We start from the raw sequence: 23262 nt of genomic DNA on the forward strand, positions 1-23262 counted from the left end.
GTTGCAGATTACGCATCGCCATGTGTAATTTCAGATTCTGCAGTTTTTTTGTTTATTTTTCTACAACATGGCTAAACGGACGTCAAAAACAAAATACAGTAAGGTGGAAGCCTGGAAGTTTGTTTACGACGGGACAGTGATGCTTCTGGCGTCAGAGGGGTGATAATGACTCCAGAAATAGTAATGTCTGAAGAGGGAAACGTTGCTCTCGACAAGTAAGTTGAGAAAGTTTTTCCCTTTTGAAATGTAATAATTTGTGTGCTGGACATGTTTTGATACGATTTTTCTTTTTTGTTTTTCCAACTGTCCTTTTAGGTACATGGAGGAGTTGACCTATCAGATGGCCTGAAAAGATACAACTAGGTCTTACACAAAACCCAGAAGTAGACTTTCTTCTACCACTTCATGGACATTGCTTTTGTGAATGCATTTTGCACAAAGAACATGGCAGAAACAGATGTGAGGTTCCCTTGCAAAAGAAGGCATTCAGGGAGACCTTAGCCTTGGAGTTGGCAGAGACGGGGTCTACCACTTTAGTTGAACCTGTGTTTTTCCCCTCGGCTGCCTTCACTCACCAATCACCCTCCTCAGTATTTAGTCTTCAGGTCAGTTTATGTCCATTGTCAGATCCTCACCATCCCTCATGCTAAGAAGCCAAGTCATCCATGCTGGAATCAGATTTGTCTTTGTCAGGTTTTTGTCATCGTTTCATGTCAGGTTTTGTTTAATCCCAGTCAAGTTTTTATAGTCGCAGTTTAGGTTTTTGTACTCTGGCTCAGCTGCGCCTTTTTTTAGTATTGTTTTAAATAAATCAAGTTTTCTTTGGAATATCTGCATCCAGGTCCTTCCTTCACTACCTCGCCACAACCTATGTGACTAATGTAAGCTTCTTCACTTTTATGTCAACATTGACATCTGACATTACTGACCCAGAATAAGAGTGCACTCTTATAGCTACTTTTCTCCAGTATTTGTTTTTTAAAAGACATTTTTGCTTATTTTAGAAAAACTAAGAGATAGAGCTGGATTTTTGGTGGGGTTTAACCTATTCAGTGTTTTTTGCTATACTGATGGGGAAAACTTAACAAGATCAAATTATTAGAACAGTGGTTACCAGTGATGATTAACCCTTTATTTCACTAAGTCTGAACAATGGTGGTAATGAAATGTCCAGTAAGTTGCCCAACTGATTTACATGATAATATTAGTTGACCTTTTGGTTTGATTAGTTTGTGCAATCTTTAGGCTACATGAGAGATTTATGTTTTTTTTAGCTGTTTAGACCCCAAGATTGATTAAAATAGACTGTGACTTGTATTGCACGACACAATACTATACCACACTGATGTCAATGAAACAGGCTGCCTGATTTACAAATATATTAAAATTATCTCACTGAGCTGCTGGGGCTAAACACATTTAGAGGGAAACTTAGTGTGCACTGAGATTAAAGACAGAACGTGTCCATGAATGAAAGGTGAAAAAGAGGAGTTTAGCTTTTAGTTGGTCATGTGAATAGGAATTTAGTTCCCTATGGGAATCCATGAGAGCAATGGGTCCCCAATACACCCTGAATTGGATCAAACAGGTATAGAGAATGAATGGATGTTAGTCGTAACGGATTAGCACCCAAATATACAAATGTGCATGTTTTAATGAAAGGTTACGCTTACAGACGTGCCATTTATTTAAAGTGCAACCATGACAGAAAAATACACAAGAAAGCGTGACATATGTTTATGATTTAAATGCGCGTGTGTGTGTGAATGTGTGCGCGCGTCTCACCTTGTCAATGAAGGATCCCCCTCCTCTCTGCTTCTTTTCCCCTCCCTCCCTCTCTGTCCTCCCTACTTTGGAGTCTGTGCGCTGCAGCGGCGGCAGAAAGCGGCGCGGATCCTCCAGTTGTGTTCCGATCTCCGGAGGGGTGGTCGGATAATTCAGCTTCACCCTCTGTGGAATGGGTATCGCGCTTTTGAATTCGCAGCAAAGGCGTTTTTATACTTCCAGCGGGGATTGTTTGTTGATCCGCTCGCCACAGGTAAGGTTTTTTTGTACAAGTTTTCGTCACTCTGCGGATAACCACATCTGTAATGCGCGTGCTGATGGTGCTCTTCTGTTGTTATAGTGTGGCAGTCTAAGGGCTCTCCCAAGCAAAATTGTAATGATTGAGAGTGATAATAAATGTAGAACCACCCTAATATTAACTAAGTAGCATAATCGGGCTCTGTATGTTCATCTCCACGCACATGGTCTCAGTTCACGGTGCCCATGTGAAAGGAGCAAGAAGTTTTGGTGTTCAACACTGAAATGGGTATCGTGTATATGCATGTGGATACTCTGTCGGTTTGATTATTCATGTCGGTTAATTTAGTGCATGCGTTTAGATGCAGAGCTACCTTATTTTCAGCCTATTTTTACTGCGTCCATGTTGCGTCTTCACGGTCTTGATGGTTCACCAGATAAGATCTATCTTCGGTGGTCAGTGGAATTCTCCCAAACAAAGATAGAGTGAATGACGTTTGGATGTGCGTAAAAGTAAGAGATGTTATTTATGAATTTTCATATTTTGTAAAGCCGGCTGCAATTGATTCTTTATGCACAACCTGTTTTACATCAGTCAAAAGTTTGGATTGCCGCGACTCGAAAATCACAAGCCTGTTTACTGGTTTCCGTCAGCTCTGGGTAGAAAAGCGTTGTTTGTTTGTTTGTTTTGTAGAGAATTCCAATTCAGTATGATGACAACGGGAGAGCTCTTTGTGTAGAGCCTTCTGAAAAAACTGAACAGTAAAATATGACTTTTATAAAATCTTGATTCTTTCGGTATAAAACTCAACCCAAAAAGATGCCTATATTTAAAAGATTTTTGATTTTTAGAGGTTTTATTTATAAAGTAAATTTAACAAAGTTGCATAAAGGTCATTTAAAAAAAAAATACAAAAAAGTTCTTTAAATTGTCGTTTGGTCTGCTGCTTTATCCGGGAAAGCAGTGTGATGAGTCAAGGATAAGAGTTGTGTGTGTATGTGTGTGTGTCTTTATAAAAGACAAGAACTAAGACCTGTGTTTTAAAATATCTCACATTTAGCTGATGTGGAACATTAACTGCATACATACTTGAATCGTTTAGAATAGCACCACATGGATGCTCTGCCTGGTTAAGTCTAAGAAGAATATAAGGAGCCTTGAGCTGTGTGTCCAAAGCTGTTGCCCATACAAAAACACCATGGCCCTCTGCTGCAGCCTCTGGCAACCAGTGATAAGGCTTGAGGGCCTGACTCCCACTCTGAACCCTCTGAGAGCCGTTACTGTTTTCAGGAGAGGTTCTGTGACCGTTTTGATGAAGGGATAATAAACCCATCTATAGAAGGCTTTCACACGATGGAGCTCACCAGAGAGGAGATAAAAGCAGCGTTTTTTCTTAAGCTGTTATTTCTGGGTACCACTAAATATCAAACACTACATTGAGGGGGGAAGGTTTACTCTCAAGATGTTGAGTGCTTGCAATCTAAAAATGCACATGGCTGAAAAGATTTTGGATCTTAAATTAAAACTGTTTTTTCAGAGGAAATTAATTTGAGGGTGTTGTAGGTTATTGAAGGTGGAGTGGTTCTGAAATACCATTAATCGGATAATAAATTATACTGGCAGAGTTAGTATTAGCATAATGGTTAAATATCTTGTGTGTTTTATAATATATTGTCTCTCAGCATTGAAACTCTGCTTCCATACAACATTTAGCCCAAGTGACGGGTCACCAGCAACAAATCTTTCTGACTACAGGGTTCGATCTGTTGATGTGTTAACTCCATAGCACTGAGGGTCTGAATGGATAATTCTGTTCAGCTCATGCTTATCACACATCTTTCATTTGCAGTGAATATTATGCTAATTTTAGAATTAGCTTGATATATATATATATATTTTTTTTTTGCAAAGGAAAGTTCTTCACTTAACCATTTGTGTAAGGCTGACTTTCCATGTGACCTCATACATTTCAAATCAAACAACTGCAGAGTCTGTTGTTGGCACTAACCCATCACAGACCTTTGTATAATGATAAACACTTTACCAAAACACTGGTTGTATTTAAAACTATTTGATTAAGACTTTACATGCAGGTGCTCCCTAGACCAGTAAAAAGGTCAGATGTTCGTCATACGTAATTATAAGTGGTTTCGGCCTGCATGAGCAAACAACCCATGGGGACATATTTGGGAGGAGGGTAGCGACTCTGTGACATCAGCAGATGCAGTTGTGATTAATACACATTGTAGTGAAACTAATCTCCACTTTTTCTTTGGTTGGGATTGTCTCAGATTTACGGGGAAAAGTGGGCACATTTTCAGTGGAAAAAGGAAAAATAAATCAGGATAGACAATCTAATGAACAATAGAGATAGCATACTTGTTTTCCAGAAAAAGTGGGATTTAGTGTTAGGTTGAGCTGGTGCTTTTCTTTGAGGACTCTAATAAGATTTGTAATTTAATGTTTTATTTGAAGATGTAGGAGAATTGCCTGACATCTAGGCACTCTAGATCATTACGAATTGTTTTTTGCTGTAAGGTGTATCTGAATTGTGTGAATAAGAGTGAAATATTGTGCAAGTGTGTGTGTGTGTTTGCAGCAGCATTAGTACAACTCTCAGATATCAGACCCTGTCATGTTCAGTAAATAGACATTTATCATGCATGCCTCTCTGAGATGGTACCCACAAGAGCCAATCCATTAGTCAAAAGCTAGCTGTACATTCATTGTGTGATTGTATGTGTGTGAGTGAGCGTGCATGCACATGTGTCTATCATTAATTTATTAACATTTTTAAGGAGTTGTGACACAGAGGAAGTATGGGTACTTTTGATAGAGAGGAGTGCAGTTGCATGAAGTGACTACATGTTTATATATATATATTTTTTATAAGTATTCGAATTTTATGGACATCATAGTGAACTGGACACGGTACATAGATCCTGTATGACTAGTAGCATGTAGCGGGTGTTACAAAGCAGGAGACTGATGGATAATAAGATGAAGTGATAATGACACACATTATCCTTGACTTTTCAGAGCTTTCACTGGTCACTGCTCTCCCTTTTCTCAGTTTTCTCTGCTCTACATCTTTTACCTTCATGCCAGGAGGAGTAGACTTAGAAGAATAATAGCAAGGGGTTCACACTGTCTCCTCCAGTTTGCCCAACAGACTATATAGAGAGAGTGAACCCACACACAGATAGATATGCATATATATATTTATCTGTCTATACATATACATACACACATAAACATGCATGACAGGGTAATTGATGATTCTGAGATTCAGATTCTTTCTGAGTATGCATAGTTGTTTGTCTCACTGTTAATGCTGTAGTTTACTGGTGACCGCTCCAGGGTGTACCCTGCCTCTCGCCCAATAGCAGCTGGGATAGGCTCCAGTCCCGCCCCACAAACCTGAGCTGAATTAAGCTGGTATAGAAAATGGATGGATGGATGTACGTAGACAGACAAAGAGATAGATAGGTTCCCACTAAGCAATGTGGGGTTTTAATGTCATGTCCAAATTCATGTTGCAGGGCAGGGACCAATAGTAAATGAAAATGAAAATAATCACATTATCATTTGAGCCACTGCCGCATCCGCACGCAAGTTGCCAGTCAGATCCCCACATTTCTTCTTATGTCCAGTTTAAAAAAATAGGGCAACAGCCAAAAAGAGCAACTCAAAACTTCATAATAGAAGGGGTGATGTGAGAGTGGTAACGTCCATCTTTTATACTTTTATATAAAGTCTTTGATTCCATAATGCTACAACTGGTAAAAAAAATCAAGGGTCAGTAGAGTAAGTACAAGACAGTTCACAACAGACAGATGGTTGATTTTGGAAGTTTTGTAAAACTGATCAAATATTTCTATATTATCCTTTAAATTGTGATATGTTCAGGCAATCATAATATTTACATGTTAAGACTTTGAAGTTAGGCTATTTTCAAGTAAGCAAGTCAGACCATTTACCAATCTTACACACAAAATCTTAAGGTTAGGTTATATTGTCATAGAACTAGCTAGTATGAAATTATTTATAGCCACACCCAAATGCAGAATAAAAAGTGTTATATCATTTCAGTGGTAAAGGCATGACATCATTCAATATAGAGATAACATCAAATATCTTAACAGATTTTATTACTGTGCTATTACAGTAACTTTGTAATGGTGCTGTGACATATACAGTGCAAATTCAGAATTGATGTTCAGTCTGATGGATTTAAGCAGTTCAAGCAAATGTCTTTTGACTGGGAAACTTTCAGAATATGTAGAAGATAACAGGAAAGTAATTTTGACCTCTGGAGTATACATGTAGCGTAAAACATGAAAACCTCTGGTATGGTCTTTAATGTTTCTGATGCACTGAGACACTTAATATTGTGTATATGGTGAATTACAGGCATGACATGCAGATTATCCATGATATAATTCATCATGAACAGTGTGGGTACTTGAGGCTCTCTGTTCCCTATATTGGCACTGAACTTGACTCAACACACTTGGGATGTTACAAGTAGAATGTGTAGCTGACCTCTCACCTACACAGACAAGTTCACTGCATTTGTTGAAATGTACAAACAAGCAAACTGTTACTTCCCATCCCTGCAGAGGTCAAGATTTTTATCTCTGCACCATCCATCCACTTTATCACTTTCTGTCTTTTGGTTTAAAAATTTTAACCCACTGATCGTCTATCTGACATTTGACATCTGACATTATCAGTAATATCACCTGTCAGCTGATGAGAAGTTTGCTTGTCATATGTTTACTTGTAGACTTAAAACCACATTTCTCTTAATTTCTAGATTTTTTCCTCATTTTTTTTTTTCTTATTTTCATCTTCATAGAGCACCTTAATAAGGCAAGAGAGAGCTTCTTAACCATATCAGTGCTGAAGTTTTCTAATTTCAGTGCAGACACTGCTTTCAGTAGGCTCAGGTTGTCTAACCACTGAGTACACACTCACACACACACAGACAAGGGTGTGCAAACTCACACTGGGACACCATCCAAAAAACAATTTATCTGTCAGTATTCTTGTCTAAAGGCCTGTGGTGCTGCTTATAGGCTACATATAGAATGTATCAGCAGATGGAAAAGGATGCAAACAGCTACAAAATGCTCTAAATCCAGTATATTGTGACAAAGAGAAAATACGTTTGTTTCTGGGATATTTCCCTGTCCCTCAGTGCATTAAATGGCTTATTTGTTCAAAGCCAGAATTCCACACCACAGAAAATACTATCCCATGTAATGCTTATTCATTTAATTTTCTAATCTCAAACACACATTTGGAAGGCCAGAAAATAAAAATGGCTGCAGTTTTTTACTTAAAGTTTCAATTAATCAAACTTTGGGGTTTTGAAAAGAGAATTCAATAAATAAATTATTAGAAAACTGAACATTTATCTGCAATCCACTTATTCAGTAGCTTCTGTTGTAATACCTTCATCATTGTTCTACCAAGGTTGCACTTAAGTATTCCCTGACTGATGGCACCTTGGTCGACACATAAAAAGATTAAAGATTAAAGTTAAAGATTGAAGATGAAAAACTTGAAGGATTTTGCATCTGTTTTTCACAGAGATGTGTCAGACTGTTGGTCAAAGCAAAGACTGTATTAAAACAACCTATCAAATGCAGATTCATGAAGATGAAGCAATACTTGTCACGACCGGTGAGGTTGGTGCGTGGCGTGGTGGAGATTAGGACGCGGATGCAGATAGTTAAAAAATAAAACTTGATTTATTTAAACAAAAACAACACAAAGCACGGCTGAGCCAGAATACAATAAATCTATACTGTGGAGAAACAAACAAACAAAACTTGACTGTGGCTGTGATAAAACATGAGACAAAACCTGACAAGACTAATGATGGTGGCATTAATGACGGTGAAGATTTTGCACAGACATGAGGGAACCTGGAAACTAAATACTGAGGGGAAGCGATTGGTGATGCGCAGCTGAGGGGGAAAGCACAGGTAAAGTGAGTGAACTGATGATCAAGAGTGACTGAGGGGGAAAACAATGGTAAAACTAATGACTGCCCAAAAGATAAATCAAGAACCAAAAACATAAAACCCACAGATGTGACAATATTGTCCCTCTTTTTTTAAATCAGACACTTTAATTAATATTTGAAGGTAATGAATAAATGTGAAATTTATGGCAGATTGAGAGATAGAATGGAAGAAGTTGATAGAGACAAAAGTGGAAAATAAAGAGACTTGGGGGGTGTTAGAAATAATAGAAAGGGTAGCAGAAGGATGGAAACAGACTGTACTGAGGCAAATTGAATTAAATTGGTCTGTATGAAAATGTATTGCTACTGAATCATGTTGTACATGTATAGAATTGTCTTATAAAGGAGATAAATATTTACCAATTGAAACAATTTTTTCCTCTAATTTTCATTTTGTATAATAAACCAAAAACAGAAAAACAGTCCGAATGTTTACATTTTTCAAGGCAGAAAAAATATTAACTGTTGATTCTATATTCTTTTCTAGTGAGTGAGTGAGAGTGTACATGGTTGTTTGTCTCTGTTTTGCCCCATGATGGAGTGTGTTTTGATTAACATATTGAACTGATAAGTGTTTCATGGAATGACACTGCTCCTGAAATGCTGAAAAGTCTTGTTGGTACTGTCAAGTTCGATGGTGCAGGAAGGGAGGACCCAGATGCAGACTTCAAAAAGGTAAACAAGGTTTATTCCAAAAGCAAAGCACAGGGCAAGAACAGAAAACGCGGCTTAGGCAGATAAAAAACACTAAGAACTATGGCAAAACAAAACTATGATTTATAAATAAGACTATGGAACTGTGATAAGACTATGAGGCAAAACCAGACTTAGCGTTCGTGGCGTGGTAGGTAAAGTGAGGATTTTGCAATGAGTGATGGTAACCTGGAAACTATACTGTGGGGAGGTGATTCGTGATGAGGTGCAGCCTTGAAACAGAAAACAGGTGACTTGAGTGAAGCTAAGTGACAGGGGAAAAAATATGACCTGGAAACCTAGAACCTGAAAACACGAAGATCAAAACATAAAACGTGACAGAACCTGAAACATAACACAGAATCCTGAAAACAAGAATATCAAAACATAAACAGGTATGTTTATGACAGGTACTCCACACTATTTATTTATCCCACCATCTAATACCTTTGTATAATGCCTGCCTAGTGGCTAGCATACCTCAGATAAGCTACTGCCTCGCAACTTTACCAGGTAATTAGAAGGCATGTGAGAATGAATTTAAAGAATAGACAGAAGAGAAAAGAATGCATACCTGAGGTCAGATTATGAAAAATCACATTGAAAGACCAGAAACTGTGGTGTAGTGTGATGATCTGCTCTTTAGGGTGTGAATATGTGTATGTCATCACTGTGGTGAGAAAGAGACCATCAATTCTCAGTCCTCCTGCAATAATATTAAGTTTTACATCAACAGACTGATGTGAAATTATGGTGATTGTCACACCTTTCAATGCTCAGCATTCTGTTTGCTTGCTGTCTCCACTGATGCATCCACAGACATGAATCACCCAGGGGACACAGTTATGGAGAGAAAATCGATTCAATACATCTGTGCGTGCGTATTACTTGATTTGTGCGTACTATTTGATTTGTGTGTGTGTAACTTACCCGAAGTTTTGGACAAAACGATAATTATGAATTCAAAAAGCCTCCTCCACACACAAATCGTTAAATAGACACACCTGCCTGACACACACACAAAGCTACATTTACCTACAGATTAGCACGACCTGTTTTGAGACTCCTTTCACGCCTGCGGAAGCCTCACAGATTCATTCATACATGGTGCGCTTAAGTACTGGTGGAAAGCTGGGTTAGCTGAATTTTCTTCCGAGTCAAGCGTTATTTCCCTCGATACTTAGTTCCCTCTAAACTTGTCACGAATTGTGAAACAATTGTGGATCTGTTTAAAAAAGAATATCTACAATTCCTTCCTACAACATTATACAATTCCTTATTCAACAGGGCTTTTTCTATTCTCCTGACCGATAAACTAACCAAAGGTTAGTTCAGTCCCAATATATCAAGTTCTATTCACATTGAGTTTGTGGAAATACTTCTGCTTTCACAGTTAAACATCATTGTGAGTTCTGCTGTATATCTACCTATTCTCTATTCCATCAAATGCGACGGCGAAGGACACCATCAAAAACACAGATTAATAGTTATGTGTAATCTCTAATCAAAATCTTTCAAGATTTACTGTCCACCAAGTTCCTTCCTTCAAGATCGTGGGTCACCACTTTCCATGTTGATATGTTGATCATTTCTTAATAAAGTTTTGTATTCTCAACAATCTCATTGTTTTTTTTTTTTGTTTTTTGCTTGGTGCAGACCAACAATATTTCCCTTCTGAACATCTTTTCCACCACCACAGAATGTGTCTTCCAACACTGATTACACTAATTACAAGCAGCTCACTGCTAGCTGAACCTGAAACATATCATTCATTGTAGTACTTTTCCATAGGAGGATCAAACCACCTTTCTTACTTAAGTCCAGGTGGTGACTTTTATATTGTTGGCCAGGCAGTGATGCCATCCTATTAATGGATTTTGTGGTATTTCTATCGAAAGTAAATGTGTTACAACCATGGGGTTATAACCATTTTTACACAGATCCACAATTTTTCACAATTCATTACATTTCGAGGGAACTAAGTATCGAGGGAAATAACGCTTGGCTTGGAAGAAAAGTCAGATGACCCAGCTTTCCACCAGTACTTAAACACACCATGTACAAAGGAGTCTGTGAGGCTTCTGGAGGCGTGAAAAGAGTAGTGTTGATCTGTAGGTAAATGTAGCCTTGTGTGTGTGTGTATCAGGCGATTCATGCATGCGTATTAAACGTTTTGTGTGTGGAGGAGGCTTTTTGAATTCGCAATTATCGTTTTGTCTGTAACTTTGGGCAAGTTACACACAAATCAAGTGTTACGCACAAATCAAGTAGTACGCACGCACAAATCAAGTACCTCGCACGCACAGATGTATTAAGTCAATTTTCTTTCCATACACAGTCTCCCTGTGGGACAACTACCACTAATCTATGGATCAGCTGTAACTGACAGAGGGAGACAAAACAGGCAGAACTTGTGGCAGAACAAACATTATTTTGTCACTCTGCTGTTGTGATGGTGGATTTATTTCCTATCTCTCTTTTGACTTACGGCCCTCCTTCTTTCTTCTTTCTATTTTTATCGACAGGTGCCCTGCAACTGGTTGGAGAGAGGGAGGAGAGGAGAATAAATGAAAGAGGAGCAAATAATAAGTGGATGAGAGAGTTTGGGAGTTTTTTGCTCTTCAGGCTTTTGATTTGAAAAGAATAAAGAGGACTTTGCCTGAAGAGGGCCAAAAAGATTTTAACATTAATTCAGTGTTTTTGCACTGTAATGAGTATTCTTACTTTTGTCTCAGTTAGAATACTCATGACTGTATCCTGAACAAAGAAATAACTAATTTTCATCCCTTTTTGCCTAAATCCTGCTGTTACCTAGAAACACAGGTGTCATGGAGAAGACATACTCTCTAACTGCCCACTATGATGAGTTCCAGGAAGTGAAATATGGCGGTCGCTACAGCAGTGACATCCTCAGCAATGGCATGACCCTTCACCTGGGGGGCAGCCTGGACCGTCATATGGTAAGAGGACGTGGAGGGACCTGGTCAAATGGTCGAAACAGAGATTTGAGCAGCACCAGCAGCAGTGGTGGTCTTCCTCGATGGAGCCGGAGGGAGATCTGCCTTCTGTCTGCATTGGTGTTTGCTGCAGGCATGTGTGTCATCCTAGGAAGCATGTTGGCACTCAAGTACATTTCACTGGATGCCCAACAGGACCCACACTGTCGACAGGACTGCCAACGCAAACGCTCCCTTCTGCGGGCAGCTCGCTTTGTTCAGGCCAATATTGACCCAACCATTCAGCCCTGCCAGGACTTCTATTCTTTTGCCTGTGGTGGCTGGCTGAGGCGTCATGGCATCCCTGAGGACAAGCTCAGTTATGGCATCATTACAGCTATTGGAGAACACAATGAAAAGAAACTGCTGCGCCTCCTATTGGAGCCAGTTCGGAGGCACGGTCCCAACTCAGCAGAGCGTAAAGTCAAGGAGTTTTATCGATCCTGTGTCAACATCCAGGAGATTGACAAGCTGGGGTCGGACCCCATGACAGAGGTGATAGACAGCTGTGGAGGATGGGACCTGGTGGGGGCTCCTCCTGGTGCAGCTGGGTGGGAGAGAGACGGGGCCCCACAGAGGCCAGACTTCAATGAGCTTCTCTATAGGACTCAGGGGATGTATAGCACTGCGGTCTTTTTCTCCCTCACCGTCAATGTGGATGATAAAAACTCGTCGAGGAATGCCATCAGGGTAAGAATTAATGAAGAAGCGAAGGATGCATTCGTGAAAGCATTAAATGTTGTGTGTCATAACAGGAAATCATTAGTAACACAATGGTCTTATGACACACTTTTATATTTTTTTGTTGTCTCTGTAAATTAAAGACAAACTGATCCTCCTCTTTATATACTCTTATCATGGAATCAAAGCATCTCTAATATGTTCTAGAGCAGCAGTTACTGATAAATATTTGTGAGTTTCGAATAGGTGTGATAGATAAACACTTCTTGTCTCTATTTGTTAAGTCTGATCAGATGTTTTAAAGTTTGACTTCCATATCAGGATAATTTATTTCAGTTCATACTAAACAAAAACCATAGCTACTTAAACCAACACATTGTAAGATAGATATTTTTAACAAGACTGGGTGACATGTGTTGTCCAAGAACACAGATTAATAGTTATGTGTCTGTGTGTGAATTATTTATTAGATGTTGTGAATAATTCAGATATTAGTTTTTGTCAGCAAAATTGTAAATCATTGAAATATTAACAAGCTCTTTGAATATGCATCTGTTACGTGCTTAGCAAAACTTTTATAACCACAAACCAGAAATAATGCAATTACTATGTGAGCTTTTGACTTTGTGCATGTGCATGTAATTACAGATTGATCAGGAAGGACTCACGCTGCCGGAGCGGAGTCTTTACCTGGGACAGGAAGAGGATAGTGTGAAGGTGAATAAGCCTCAGTCCTTCAGTCTTTCTCTTTGTCATCCCTCAGTACTACTCATTAGCTTTTTTCACTCCTTTAAGTCCTTTCTCTCCTGTTCTTTCTCATCCACTCTCCATCCTACTTTCTCATGTAATATCTTATCTTTCTTCAAATCAGTAACCTCTTTTAGCCTCTTTCTCTCCCTCTCACCCTCTTCCCCTCCTTTTCTTCCCTCAATGCTTTCCTCATTTTCTCCTCCTTCCATCTTGCCTGCTGACACTTGTCACCTCTTCATCAATCCACCTGTTTTCCTCTGTCACCCGCTGTGTTTTTATTGTCCTGTCCACTTTGTCACGTCACCCTGGTCACTGGTCATATTGATGATGTTGGTACAGAATCTGTTGTCCGTTAGCACTGATATCACAGTGCTTTGCAGATCCTGGCTGCATACAAGGCTCTGATGGAGCGCCTGCTGAGCATGCTGGGAGGTCACAACGCCACACAGAAGTCCAAGGAGATTATACAGTTGGAGACCCGACTGGCCAATGTGAGCTGTCTGCACATGTATGCGTACACTCTGAGTGCGTTCATGCATGTAGGTGCATGCATTTGTATGTGCAGTGTTTATTAAAATCTCCTCTCTCCAGATCACTGTGTCAGAATATGATGACCAAAGAAAAGACATCAGCACCATGTACAACCGCATCACCCTTAGGCAGCTACAGCGCATTGCTCCCAGTGTGAGTACTCCACACACACACACACACACACACACGCATGCGCACACACACACACACACACACACAGTACTTAACATGCTCAGTTGGAGTTCAAATCCTAATCCATCAAGTCTGCTTCTGCCCAAAATGCATAAGCACATACACATGCTTGTAAATGATGCTTGTGAGTGTGTGTGTTTGGGAAGTGATGAAGCACACACTTACACACATAAGTGAGTCACGAAAGCTGTCTGCCCTGCAGGGGCAGATGAGCAAATTGAGAGACGGAATGAAAAAAGTTGATGGAGACAAAAGTAGAGGATAAAGAGACTTTAGGGGATGTTAGAAGTGATGGAGGGGAAAAAAAGAGGAGGAAAACACACAGAGTTAGGGTGGGAGACAGAGTGGAGGCTTTTGTCCGAAGAAGTGTGAGTAGTTCTTTAAAATCCTTATGTTCAACAAGTGCGTCATGTTCAAGGGAAGGATGGATGAAGGTAGAGGCAAAAGAGATGGAAACAAGACATGAACTAAAAAGATAAAGAGCTGAGTTTTAGCGCCAAAAAAAAAAACAAAAAAGGCAACAATGTGTTGCAGCAAATGATTTTCTTTCACTGGGCACTTGCATGAGACAAATTACACCTAGTTTGGATTCTGCTGTGCAATTAAATAATCACAAAATTCTTTTTTAAACTGACAAAGTTTTTAGGAGACATATTCTGTCCTTTTTACACAAACTGTGAATTTCCAAGGTTAATGAATATCAGTGACATGCTTTAGTCAATATACCACAGAAATACAGTATAACAGCAACTTTTTCAGTCCTGTCTTTACAGCTCTGTTCACAGCAGCTGGTTGTAGGGATCCACTGCATACCTTTCTTCTGTGTGGGTCTTATTTGAGATTAGTGGTACAGCTTTGCGTGTAGACGCAAATGTAAATTTTGACACACATTATACACAGTAACCCCTGAAGCATGATATTACTGTGATAATACGTAGAGTACCTAACCTGAGAGGTAATTCTAGCACACAGAGCTAACTAAGTTCAAACTAATACCAACTGAACTGAAGATACTCAAAGAAAAAAATATTTGATTGGAAATTCTTCAATTTTCCTCATCTGAGGTTCAGATTCAAGCAGCAGGTACTGATTCCTCTGTTTGTCACAGCCTCATTGCGAGTCATGTGTTGAACTGGTCCAGGTTGTCAAAACACTTCCTCACAGATAGGAATGTCGTCTTAATGTAACAGCCAGCTGGTGGGTGACAGGCGAGTCAAACTTGCATTGTAATTCCTCTGTCACTTATCGGCTCAATAAACCCTGGCTGCACTGTTGCTTCTTTCCTCTCCATTTGAGAATGTCTTGAAATGTTTCACCTGCCATTCGAAAGGCTTCTTCAGTTTTAAACTAGATGATGAGGAGTATATGCTTATAAGCAGAGAGGATCGTTAACGTCACGTATCACTGAACCCCCTGTCAAATATGTGTGTCGTTTGAGTCATTATCCCCTATGAATTGTCTACCTGCCTGAAAGTGCGAGTCACAGGAGACAAGGTATGAATGGTTGTGAAACTGCATGGGGAGGAGAAACAATGCTGCAGGAATAGATAATTCTCTTTCTACACACAACATTCAAACTTCTATATTGTTTTAGGGAGCATCAGAATAATTGAGGAGACAGAGTTCACATTGTCACGAGAAAACGGTGAAATCAGAGCAATAAAAACATTGGTTATGCAGTAAACCCATCTAAAACCCTGTAGAAATATTTAAAGTTGAAATACTTAAAGTGAATGGAGCTGGCAATCACTTCTCAGTGTTTCTACTTTGGAGTTCAAGTGTGTTTTTTTTTACAACTAGTAATTTGTTGGACAATCCAACTCAGCCCACATCCAGTTCGGCCTGCAACTTTGCAATGTCACATGTGGGTGGATAATTCAATTTAGTTCAGTTCAATTCAATTCAGTTTTATTTAAAAAGTGCCAATTCACAACAAATGTCATCTCAAGGCACTTCAAAAATAAAGTCCAATTGAAGCCAATTACAATCCAATTTGTTGTAATGCAATCATAATCCAATCAAACTAATTGAATTCGAAATTAGTCCAATTCAAACAAAGCCAAAAAAAGTTGACAAATGAAGAGAAACCAACAGATAGCATCAAAACTTCTCTTCGATTCAATCCTCCATAGAGATAATAAAGGATACCTTCAATCAAACTCTTTTTGACAGGTAACCTTTGACCTCTTATCGATCAATCAAATTAATATGACAGGTGACCTTTGTTTGACATCCGTTTGCTGACATCTGGGGATACGACTTTTGACCTCTTATCGATCAATCAAGCTATTTTGACGTGTGACCTTTGTTTGACATAGATCAGCCATCTGTTGAGGAGGCCTTTGACATCTAAGGAAGAGGGAGTTTATGGCTAGGGTTAAGAATGATTACAGCTAAGGTCAGGAGGTTGTGAGAAATATATTAGTTGAATGTTTAAATAAGAGAAAGGGTTAGGGTTAATAGAAAAGGTTAAGTTGTAGAAGCGGTCAAATTTTTATCAGCTTCAAAGACGGGTCCCTGTAAGGTAAAGATGAGAAAATAATTAGATGTGTGGGGGGTCGCCAGAATGCAGCACTGCAAGGATTTGGGTGTGGGTGGGGGGTAACAGACATTTGGCTCTCTCTGACCGATCAACTCATACCATGAGACTCAACTGCAGGGGGGGTCGCAAGAATGCACAATACTGTGACACTGAACGGAGGATGGGGTGTTTATAGCAAATAGAGGTAGGTTTAAATTACACAAAAAGGTTTCCCTCTTAGTTTGCACACATGGTGCATATAGTATCAAGGGTTGATCTACAGAGAATTCACTAATAGACCAGGTTGCCCATAAAGTTTACATCTGGTTCTCTCTGACTGATCAACTCATACCATGAGACTCAACTGCAGGGGGTCGCAAGAATGCATCATACTGTGGCACTGAACAGTAGGAACAAATGGCCAGGGGTCATAAGAATGCAAAGTACAGTGGTAAACAGTCTGTGTCGTTGTCTTAGTTCGCAAGTAAACAAATTAACATATATGATGTTCACTAGAATGCATCATGCTGTGCGGGAAACATCCTATGTCTTACTTCACAAGTAAACAGAATCAATACATCTGTTACTAACCGTAGGATGGATGTAGACTAAGTGTGAAGAGCAAATGGGTTGAAATTAGCACTTCAAGAAATTTTTAAAACACTCCCTTATTTCTATGGAGGGGGATGTAAGACTATATAAAATGGTTCAGGCATTTATGTCGGGGGCTCAACCGAGGCAGGACAGGAATCATGAACTCTGGTACGCAAAAGTCTCCTTAAAACTTTAAATCTTTAAATCTCTTAGGTCAGTACTTGTAATAGTAAAAAAAAACAAAAAAAAAAAACACTTTTTATTAGGACGGAAAACAAGAGCTGACATCCATACACAACCAACCGGCGGTTCTTTGGCCCTCTTAGGAGTATTCAACGGTGAGTAAAAAGATCTGATGATAAACATATGAATGCGTGTATAATTATATTACCACACCATGACAGAGTGTTAATTTCCAGAGTTGGACGCAGAGGATCTGGATGACTTCATATTGACGCAAGCCGATTATGGTAATGTTTCTTTAACTTTAATAACCTTTAACAAGTGAAATGTTTCAATGAAATAACATCAGATGTAACTGTTTACAGATTTATTAAACAGTGTGGAGCAAGGGCTTCCCCGAAAGAAGAACCCAGCCGTGTTTGAGGGAGATTTGACTTTCATCGCACCGAGCGGGGGAAACGGACTTTCCCTGAATAAATCCCGGCTACGACGAAGACTGCTCCCTGTTCGGGACAATCAGTTTTCAACGGAGTGTCCGAGTGTTACTACAGAGGACGGGCAGTTGGAATCATCGGTGTTACACACACCACCGAGCATACGTTTCTCCCCTCGAATAATACCGCGGGCGGAGTCGCCGGTGAGCGGCTTCAACACCGATACGGTCGCGGGCGAGAGGGCACAGGCTGTCGGTTTACTAGGCTGCATATCGGCGCAGCTATTAGAGGCGCCGGGCCTTGTTCGCGGAGAGGAAGGACCCCTCGCTAAACAGCCTGATCTGCGGGGTAAGTTTAAAAAAAAAAAAACTTACATTCTTTGTTTTTGTTTTCTCACGTGTGCGCGTAAGCGTCATATGTCATCAACACGGATGTGACGCATAGGGAGAGAGTGAGGGTGGTAGGGGTAGTGGTTAAAAGAGCGCAGCCTTTTTCAGTAGAAGTCATGTGAAGTGCCTGTAAAACAAGCCAGTTGATATATTATTACTGCTCTGTCCACTTTTCCGTGCTGCATTCAACGGGAGCATTACATGGTAACATCTATGCAAATTTCACATAGTGTATACTTAAGCAAGGTTTTTTATTTATTTATCTTTTTTTATGCTATTAAACTGTGTTTCAATTTGAAATAATCTGATGTTATAGTTCCTGTGAGGTCCGTGGTAAAGAATCGACGGTGCAATAGAGTGCGCACCAGACTGTCGCTTGTCCGAGGGTTAATAAGAGGTACAGTTTCTTTCTCTACATTTTTAAAAAAAAAATTTAATTTATTATTATCCATCCATCCATCATCTGCCGCTTATCCGGGGGTCGGGTCGTGGGGGCAGCAGCTTGAGCAGAGAAACCCAGACGTCCCTGTCCCCGGCCACTTCCTCCAGTTCTTCCAGGGGGACCCCGAGGCGTTCCCAGGCCAGCCGAGAGACATAGTCTCTCCAACGTGTCCTGGGTCTTCCCTGGGGTCTCCTCCCAGTGGGACGTGCCCGGAACACCTCCCCAGGGAGGCGTCCAGGGGGCATCCTAACCAGATGCCCGAGCCACCTCATCTGACTCCTCTCAATGCGGAGGAGCAGCGGTTCTACTCCGAGCCCCTCTCGGATGACTGAGCTTCTCACCCTATCTCTAAGGGAGAGCCCAGACACCCTGCGGAGGAAACCTATTTCGGCCGCTTGTATTCGCAATCTCGTTCTTTCGGTCACTACCCACAACTCGTGACCATAGGTGAGGATGGGAACGTAGATTGACCAGTAAATAGAGAGCTTCGCCTTCTGGCTCAGCTCCTTCTTCACAACGACGGGTCGGTGCAGAGTCCGCAACATTGCGGACGCCGCACCGATCCGCCCGTCAATCTCCCGCTCCATTCGTCCCTCACTCGTGAATAAGACCCCGAGATACTCTAACTCCTCCACTTGGGGAAGGATCTCATTCCCGACCCGGAGAGAGCATTTCACCGTTTTCCAGCAGAGAACCATAGTCTCGGATTTGGAGGTGCTGATTCTCATCCCAGCCGCTTCACACTCGGCTGCGAATCGCTCCAGTGAGAGCTGAAGGTCACGGCCTGACGACGCTAACAGAACCACATCATCTGCAAAAAGCAGAGACCCGATTCTGAGGTCGCCAAATCGGACACCCTCAACGCCCTGGCTCCGCTTAGAAATTCTGTCCATAAAAGTTAGGAACAGAATTGGTGACAAAGGGCAGCCCTGACGGAGTCCAACTCTCACCGGAAACGTATCCGACTTACTGCCGGCAATGCGGACCAAACTCTGGCACCGATCATACAGAGACCTAACGGCCCCTATCAAGGGGTCCGGCACTCCATATTCCCGGAGCGTCCCCCACAGGACTCCACGAGGGACACGGTCGAACGCTTTCTCCAAGTCCACAAAACACATGTAGACTGGTTGGGCGAACTCCCATGCACCCTCCAGGATCCTGCCGAGGGTATAGAGCTGGTCCACTGTTCCACGGCCAGGACGAAAGCCACACTGCACCTCCTGAATCCGAGGCTCGATTATCCGATGGATCCTCCTCTCCAATACCTCCGAATAGACCACACCAGGGAGGCTGAAGAGTGTGATACCCCTATAGTTGGAACACACCCTCCGGTCCCCCTTTTTAAAGAGGGGGACCACCACCCCAATCTGCCAGTCCAGATGCACTGTCCCCGATGTCCACGCGATGCTGCAGAGGCGTGTCAGCCAAGACAGCCCTACAACATCCAGAGCCTTGAGAAACTCAGGACGGACCTCATCCACCCCCGGGGCCTTGCCACCGAGGAGCTTTTTGACCACCTCGGCAACCTCAGCCCCAGAAATGGGAGGCCCTGGACTCAATGTCCCCCACCTCCCCCGGGATATGGTTGAAGCTCTGCCGGAGGTGGGAGTTAAAGCTCCTTCTGACGGGGGATTCTGACAAACGCTCCCAGCAGACCCTCACAATACGTTTGGGCCTGCCAGGTCTGATCGGCATCCTCCCCCACCAGCGGAGCCAACTCACCACCAGGTGGTGATCAGTTGACAGCTCCACCCCTCTCTTCACCCGAGTGTCCAGGACATACGGCCGCAAGTCCGATGATACAACCACAAAGTAAATCATCGAACTGCGACCAAGGGTGTCCTGGTGCCAAGTGCACATATGGACACCCTTATGCCTGAACATGGTGTTCGTTATGGACAATCCATGACTGGCACAGAAGTCCAACAACATAACACCACTCTGGTTCAGATCGGGGGGGCCGTTCCTCCCAATCACACCCCTCCAAGTCTCACTGTCATTGCCCACGTGAGCATTGAAGTCCCCCAGCAGAACGAGGGAGTCTCCGGTAGGAGCATTCTCCAGTGCCTCCCCCAGAGACTCCAAAAGGGTGGGTACTCTGAACTGCCGTTTGGCGCATAGGCACAAACATCAGTCAGGACGCGTCCCCCCACCCGAAGGCAGAGGGAGGCTACCCTCTCGTTCACTGGGGTAAACCCCAATGTACTGGCACACAGCCAGGGGCAATAAGTATGCCCACACCTGCTCTGCGTCTCCCACCACGGGCAACTCCAGAGTGGAAGAGAGTCCAACCCCTCTCAAGAGGACTGGTTCCAGAGCCCAAGCCATGCGTCGAGGTGAGTCCGACTATATCTAGCCGGAACCGCTCAGCCTCGCGCACCAGCTCCGGCTCCTTCCCCATCAGAGAGGTGACATTCCACGTCCCAAGAGCTAGCTTCAGTAGCCGAGGATCAGACCGGCAAGGCCTCCGTCTTCGGCTGCTACCCAGCTCACATAGCAACCGACCCCCTTGGCCCCTCCCACGGGTGGTGAGCCCGTCAGAAGGGGGACCCACGTCATGATTTCGGGCTATGCCCGAACGAGCCTGGTGGCCGGGCCTGTGCCCATGAACCTCTCTACTCGCCGCTGAACCTCTCTCTCCCAGACAAGCACTGTACGGTGGTGGGACCTGCGCACTCAGGTTGAGGTACAGTGCGGGGGTAGATGAAACTGTGCACTAAGCTGATTTTACATCTCTTTACCCCTATGTAAATTGCAGCTTTCCTTACCCTCTCGGCCATCCCAGAATTATTTGCAAAGATTTTGATGACCCTGACAGCTACTTTGGTTTCATAAGAGCTGTTGTTTATCCTCCGCACGGGCTGTTTTTCCCATTTTTACCTTACAAGTCATCTCACGGAAAACTTGTATTCACTCTCTGTCGCACCTGTGCTGAAATGAATACCCAGACAGGTGCATGCAACCACAGCGATGAGGAGAGAGCACTAACAGGTGTGTGGGTGGGTGTGGAGTTTAGCAAGGCGTTAAAGCTTGGTTATCGTCTTGCTAAAATCACTGAGGTGTGGCACTTTGACAGGACCAGTAGCTCAATCTTTGTAGACTACATACACACATTTCTTAAGGGTAAACAAGAGGCTTCAGGATATCCCGCAGATGCACTTGATGAGGAGAGTAAGCTGAGGTACGTCAGAGATTACAAACTCCATCAAGGTATTCAGCTAGATACCAGCAAAATAGAGGTGAACCCTGCTAAAAGACAGGTGGCTAAACTGTGTCTGAACAGTTTCTGGGGGAAATTTGCACAGAGGAACGACCTCCATCAGACCACCATCGTCACAGACCCGAATTAATTTTTTAATTTCATGTTCTCGGGTAAATACAAGATAGCCTACTTCCACTTTCTAAACCCTGACATGTGCATGTTGCAGTGGACTTACAACAAACGGTGCATCGCTCCTCCCAACAAGGTAAACAATGTATTCATTGCAGCATTTACCACCGCATATGCACATTTAAACTGTACAGCTGTCTGGAAGTAATGCAGGACAAAATTCTCTACATAGACACAGACAGTCTGATCTGTGTGGTGAAAAAAGGTGAGACTCCTCTGAAACTGGGAAACTATCTGGGGGATTTGACCGATGAGCTGGAGGGTGACACAATTCAGGAATTTGTTGCAGCAGGACCCAAGAGTTACGCCTACCAGACTAGAAATAAGAAAAAAGTATCGATTCGCGTTAAAGGCATCACTCAGACGCATGAATGCAGCGAGAAGGTCAACTTTGACAGCGTCAAAGAGTTAGTGGAGGGATACTTGGCTGGCTCCAGAGAAACGGTGATCGAGACCCCTCAGCGTACCATCAGAAGAGATAAAAAGGGGTTTCTTTTAAAAAATTTGACATTCCTGAAAAAGTTCCGGGTGGTGTATGACAAGAGACGTCTTTTACCTGACGGTTATTAAGGTATTAAGGTGATTAAGAGGGAAAAAATAAATAAAAAATGTCGCAATTTTCTGATATGAAGGAGATTGATTTTGACCCCAGACTAAAGACTCCTTTTTCATGGCTGATTGTGGGGCCCAGCGGATGTAGGAAATCGTTTTTTGTTAAAAGTGTTTTAAAAAAGTGTAACCATGTGATGGATGATGTACCTGATAATATTGTTTGGATTTATACCTCTTTCCAACCATTGTACGCGAAACTGCAGCGGCTGAATAAAAACATCAAATTTGTGGAAGGATTGCCTCATTCCTTTGAAGATGAAAATCTGTTCCCTCCTGATCGTAAGCACTTGGTTATTCTGGACGACGTTATTTTTCAGGCTTCAGACCATTCTGAAGTGGTAAAAATTTTCACACAGTACAGACATCACAGAAATATGAGTGTCATGATGTTGACTCAAAATGTATTTCATCAAGGGAAATACAGTCGCACCATCAGCCTGAACAGTAACTACCTAGTGCTGTTTAAGAATCCCAGAGACAGATTGCAGGTGAATATACTAGCCCGTCAAATCTTCCCCTCAGAAAAAGCTATCTTCCTGGAGAGCTTTGAGGACGCAACCAGAGAGCCGCACGGGTATTTAATCGTCGACCTGACCCACTCATGCCCAGAACAATACAGACTCAGAACGGGTTTACTTCCTAGTCAGTGGCCAGTCTATGTTCCGAAAGCATAGTAATTTATCATGTCAGCCTGTATAAAAAGGAACTGCTATACTTTTGTCTGATTTCTGGTCTGGTAGGCGTAACTCTTGGGTCCTGCTGCAACAAATTCCTGAATTGTGTCACCCCC

The 23262-nt window shown here is 42.0% G+C and overlaps 1 protein-coding gene across 2 annotated transcripts in view; it reads left to right on the forward strand.

Moving 5' to 3' along the window:
• Positions 1–1882: 1882 nt before the first annotated feature.
• Positions 1883–23262, forward strand: part of LOC140314699 (endothelin-converting enzyme-like 1) — a 94174-nt gene continuing 72794 nt past the window's right edge. For both annotated transcript variants that reach the window (XM_072393043.1, XM_072393044.1), the window contains exons 1-5: positions 1883–2038; positions 11279–12439; positions 13079–13147; positions 13561–13671; positions 13772–13864. In XM_072393043.1, coding sequence (XP_072249144.1) covers positions 11582–12439; positions 13079–13147; positions 13561–13671; positions 13772–13864 — 1131 coding nt within the window. In that variant the 5' untranslated portion in view covers positions 1883–2038; positions 11279–11581. The remainder of the gene's footprint in view (positions 2039–11278; positions 12440–13078; positions 13148–13560; positions 13672–13771; positions 13865–23262) is intronic.

Source organism: Leuresthes tenuis, unplaced genomic scaffold, assembly GCF_036924035.1.
Source record: "Leuresthes tenuis unplaced genomic scaffold, fLeuTen1.0.hap1 SCAF_9, whole genome shotgun sequence".
Classification (NCBI taxonomy): domain Eukaryota; kingdom Metazoa; phylum Chordata; class Actinopteri; order Atheriniformes; family Atherinopsidae; genus Leuresthes; species Leuresthes tenuis.